The 4,409-nt window shown below is 35.4% G+C and overlaps 1 protein-coding gene across 1 annotated transcript; it reads left to right on the top strand.

Moving 5' to 3' along the window:
• The first annotated feature begins 2,716 nt into the window (after positions 1 to 2,716).
• Positions 2,717 to 4,409, top strand: LOC100853675 (stilbene synthase 4-like). Its single transcript, XM_003634025.4, has 2 exons — positions 2,717 to 2,994; positions 3,327 to 4,409. The coding sequence occupies exons 1-2, from the start codon at positions 2,817 to 2,819 to the stop codon at positions 4,325 to 4,327; spliced, it is 1,179 nt and encodes a 392-aa protein (XP_003634073.2). The 5' UTR covers positions 2,717 to 2,816; the 3' UTR covers positions 4,328 to 4,409.

Raw genomic sequence — 4,409 nt, 5'->3', positions numbered from 1 at the left:
GATACCCGCCTTTACACCCCTTATGGGTAGAACTGTTAGTTTGAGATGTATCTATTGCCAATTCATCCACTATCTCAATGTATGATTTTTGCGAGTTTCAAGTCCATTAGGTCCAAGGGCTTCCTCATAACCTAAAACCAATTGTGCTATTCCTTCTTGAATTTCATTATTGGGCTTGCATACTTAATAGATAAGCTTTGTGATTCCTACATAAAAGGATGGATTTAAGCAACATTTGAAAGGAAACCATTTTGATATTGAATTAGTGTAAAAACATATTCATAAAAACCAAGGAAATGGGGCTTCCTTGTTGTATTCCTTTTGTTTGACCCAAATGAAGTTGGTAAAAAAAATTAAATTAGAGAAGAGAAAAGATTTACATAGTTTGGCCTAATTGCCTATGTCCACTACACAAGGAGATTAAATTTATTAATAAACTTCATAAATACAAACTCAAACACCGTCAACCTTTATCTACCCAAAACCTAAGACACTCTTTGCCTAATTCTCCTAACTCTTTGTTAACCTTTTCACTCTCTCCTGAAATTATATATAAAACCACATATTTACAAAGCCCTATGGTTTAAATCTAAATTAATAGTTTCCTAATCCTAGTCAAACTTAAAAGGGTAATTTACTAAAATACAAACTCTATAAATATTTGACTATCCTAAAATTAAAGAACAAATTATTTGAACCAACTTCCATAAACCTCCACCTTGACTCAAATTCTCTCAATCTTGCATAATTAATGATAATAAACATGTATGAAGTTCAAATTCTCGTCAAACTAGACTCGAGAAACTTTTATATATATATAACTTCATTCATTTTGCAATTAGTATCATCCTTATGCCATTGAGCACCCTTAGTTGAAAATGGAGTCTTGATCATCTTGTTGCACTCTTCTACTTTGATAACTTCTTTATCACTAGAAAAATACTCTTCATGGTGTGGCTTCACCTAAAATTATCTTCTCAAGCAAGGTGTATAAATATTTGACCTTTTTCTCTTTCATAGATATCAAAGTACCTTGACTAATTTTTTTACTTAGTTATTTGCTGAAAAATCATAACCCAAAGAGCCCAAAGCCCCCCAAAAAATTATACTCCTTAAATTAGGAACATGCATGCTTAACATTAGATGATATCCTCACAACACAATCAAACATCTTCACTATCATGGTGTCAATCCCAATCAATTTAGAGCTTGATTCATTATCCATTCAAATAGTACTAGCATCACATTCATTATAGATATCAAACCACTCCTTATATGGGCACATTTGAAAAGAACACCAAAACCAAAAATCCAAGAGCCCACAAAAATTTCGTCAACAATATTAGTAGAGTCTCATGGGATTCAAGATTTTTCATTGTTTCTATGTGCTTTGTCAATTCTTCATAGTACCTTTTAATATGTCCTTTTCTTGGGTAGTAATAAATTTCCATATCAGTTCAGAAGTGTGATTTAGGAATGATAATCTCTTCTATCATAATATCTCTATCGTGACTTGCTCTTACCACGATGTGATTTAAAATTCATCACAAGAGCTTGTTCTGCATGAGATGAACTACTTGGCTACTTAATAATTTTTTGTCTCTAAAAGAGCAATTGATGGCTTATCCACTATTAACATCATCTTTCCAACTAAGAGCATAGTTACCATTGTCTCATATTATTTTGGTAGGGATACCGATAAAAATAATATGTTAGTCATCCTCATTAATCTTAACCTCTACACTTAATAATTGGGCGATGCGCTTATTAAATTTATTTATATGATCCCTACCATCTATTCTTCATCCATCTTCAATTCAAATAGTTATTTCTTCGAATATAACCTATTTTTTTAGAGATTTTTACATATAAATTTTTTCTAGCTTCTCCAATGAATCACAAGGAGATTTCTCATTCAAAACATTGTGTTTTATTTCAAGAGTCAGACTTAAACAAATAGTACTTATCGCTCTTACTTCAATTCTTTCCATTTTAATATTTTATTTTTTTATTTGGCCCAACGTGATGTGGAAGATCAAGTAAAGAATCCCAACTCAATGGTCAAATATTATTGTACTTGGGAATATGAAAATGACCCTACCAGCTTGGAGTAAAAAAAGGTGAGCTTCTGCCTTCAAAAATTAAGGATTTAAAAACAAAAACCAAAAAAAAAAAAAAAAACTAAATAATAACAAATATAAAAACTTTTAAAAATATTTTTCATAACAAATATCCTCATTAATTAACGAATATTTATGTTCGTTAATAGCAACTAATTTTTACCTTCATCGTTGTTAAACAATAAATTTATTTATTCAACATCTATATTTATGACTTGAAATATTACAGGTTTCCTAACGTTCTGCATTAATATTGATCATCGGCTTGGTCCATCCGGCAGCAGCTGGCCCAGCACGTGAAAATTTTGGGTCTTTTGTCAAATAGTACTCGGGGGATATGAAAGTGATGCTACCAACTTGGAGTCAAAAAGGGTAAGCTTCCAACCGCCTTACGTGGGTTAAAAAGACCAAAAGAGTTTTAGAGGAAGAAGAAAGACAGAAAAATAAAATAAAGAATGAAAACCGAAGCCTACCAAGTTGGAAATCAAACCCCATGGCACTGGATTATTCAAATGCACGCCTACCTACATGGAAGTGGATGAGAGTTGGTGAGACAGCATTTGTGGTGATTATAAATACCAACCTCAAGACACAACTTTGGCCAGACAGCTCCAAGCACTTGTGCTCCTAAAATTTCATTTCTCTTCCCTTCTTCAACTTTGAAGCTTCCATTTCAGTAGTCATCACACACTATCCATGGCGTCTGTGGAGGAAATTAGAAATGCCCAGCGTGCCAAGGGTCCGGCCACCGTTCTAGCCATTGGCACAGCTACCCCGGACAACTGTCTGTACCAGTCTGATTTCGCTGATTACTATTTTCGGGTCACTAAAAGCGAGCACATGACCGAGCTCAAGAAGAAGTTCAACCGCATTTGTAAGTATAATTTTAACATCCTTCATATACATATGATTCCCCTACGACCACTGAAAGATCTTTTTCAAGCTTTCTGTGTACTCATTTTAAATTAATACAACGCATCTATGAGTGATGGTATGAGCAGGTGCTCTTTGAATCACATGGTATAATGCATGGGATCACGTTATTAATTGATGCAATAAAAAATAAGCTTTTATATTGTATTAAGATGAATCTTTTTACACTCAGTTGAACAATGTTTGATCATCTTGATCAATCAATCTACCCATAATTTTGTTTCACTAGTGTGCCTTGCGCTTACATATTATTGTTATTTAATTTATATACAGGTGACAAATCCATGATCAAGAAGCGTTACATTCATTTGACCGAAGAAATGCTTGAGGAGCACCCAAACATTGGTGCTTATATGGCTCCATCTCTTAACATACGCCAAGAGATTATCACTGCTGAGGTACCCAAGCTTGGTAAGGAAGCAGCATTGAAGGCTCTTAAAGAGTGGGGTCAGCCTAAATCGAAGATCACCCACCTTGTATTTTGTACCACCTCAGGTGTAGAAATGCCTGGTGCGGATTATAAACTCGCTAATCTTTTAGGCCTCGAACCATCTGTCAGAAGAGTGATGTTGTACCATCAAGGGTGCTATGCAGGTGGAACTGTCCTTCGAACCGCTAAGGATCTTGCAGAGAATAATGCAGGAGCACGAATTCTTGTGGTGTGCTCTGAGATCACTGTTGTTACATTTCGTGGTCCTTCCGAAGATGCTTTGGACTCTTTAGTTGGCCAAGCCCTTTTTGGTGATGGGTCTGCAGCTATAATCATTGGATCTGATCCAGATATCTCGATTGAACGACCACTCTTTCAACTTGTTTCAGCAGCCCAAACATTTATTCCTAATTCAGCAGGTGCTATTGCAGGCAACTTACGTGAAGTGGGTCTCACCTTTCATTTGTGGCCTAATGTGCCTACCTTGATCTCTGAAAACATTGAGAATTGTTTGACTAAGGCTTTTGACCCAATTGGTATTAGTGATTGGAATTCCTTATTTTGGATTGCTCATCCAGGTGGCCCAGCTATTCTCGACGCAGTTGAAGCAAAAGTCGGTTTAGATAAACAGAAACTCAAAGCAACAAGGCATATTCTAAGTGAATATGGGAACATGTCAAGTGCATGTGTCTTATTTATTTTGGACGAGATGAGAAAGAAATCGCTCAAGGAAGGCAAAACGACGACAGGTGAAGGATTGGATTGGGGTGTCTTGTTTGGCTTTGGGCCAGGCCTAACCATTGAGACCGTTGTGCTCCATAGCGTGGGTACAGATTCAAACTAGGTGAAATGATGGGAAAAGTTATTCATGAGTCATGTTTTATTAATCAAATAAAAGGTAGTAAAGATATTGAATTGTTATTTTA

The sequence above is a fragment of the Vitis vinifera genome, chromosome 16, assembly GCF_030704535.1.
Source record: "Vitis vinifera cultivar Pinot Noir 40024 chromosome 16, ASM3070453v1".
NCBI lineage: Eukaryota > Viridiplantae > Streptophyta > Magnoliopsida > Vitales > Vitaceae > Vitis > Vitis vinifera.
Note: the sequence above shows the minus strand (reverse complement) of the source record. Positions and strands in the feature narration are given on the sequence as shown.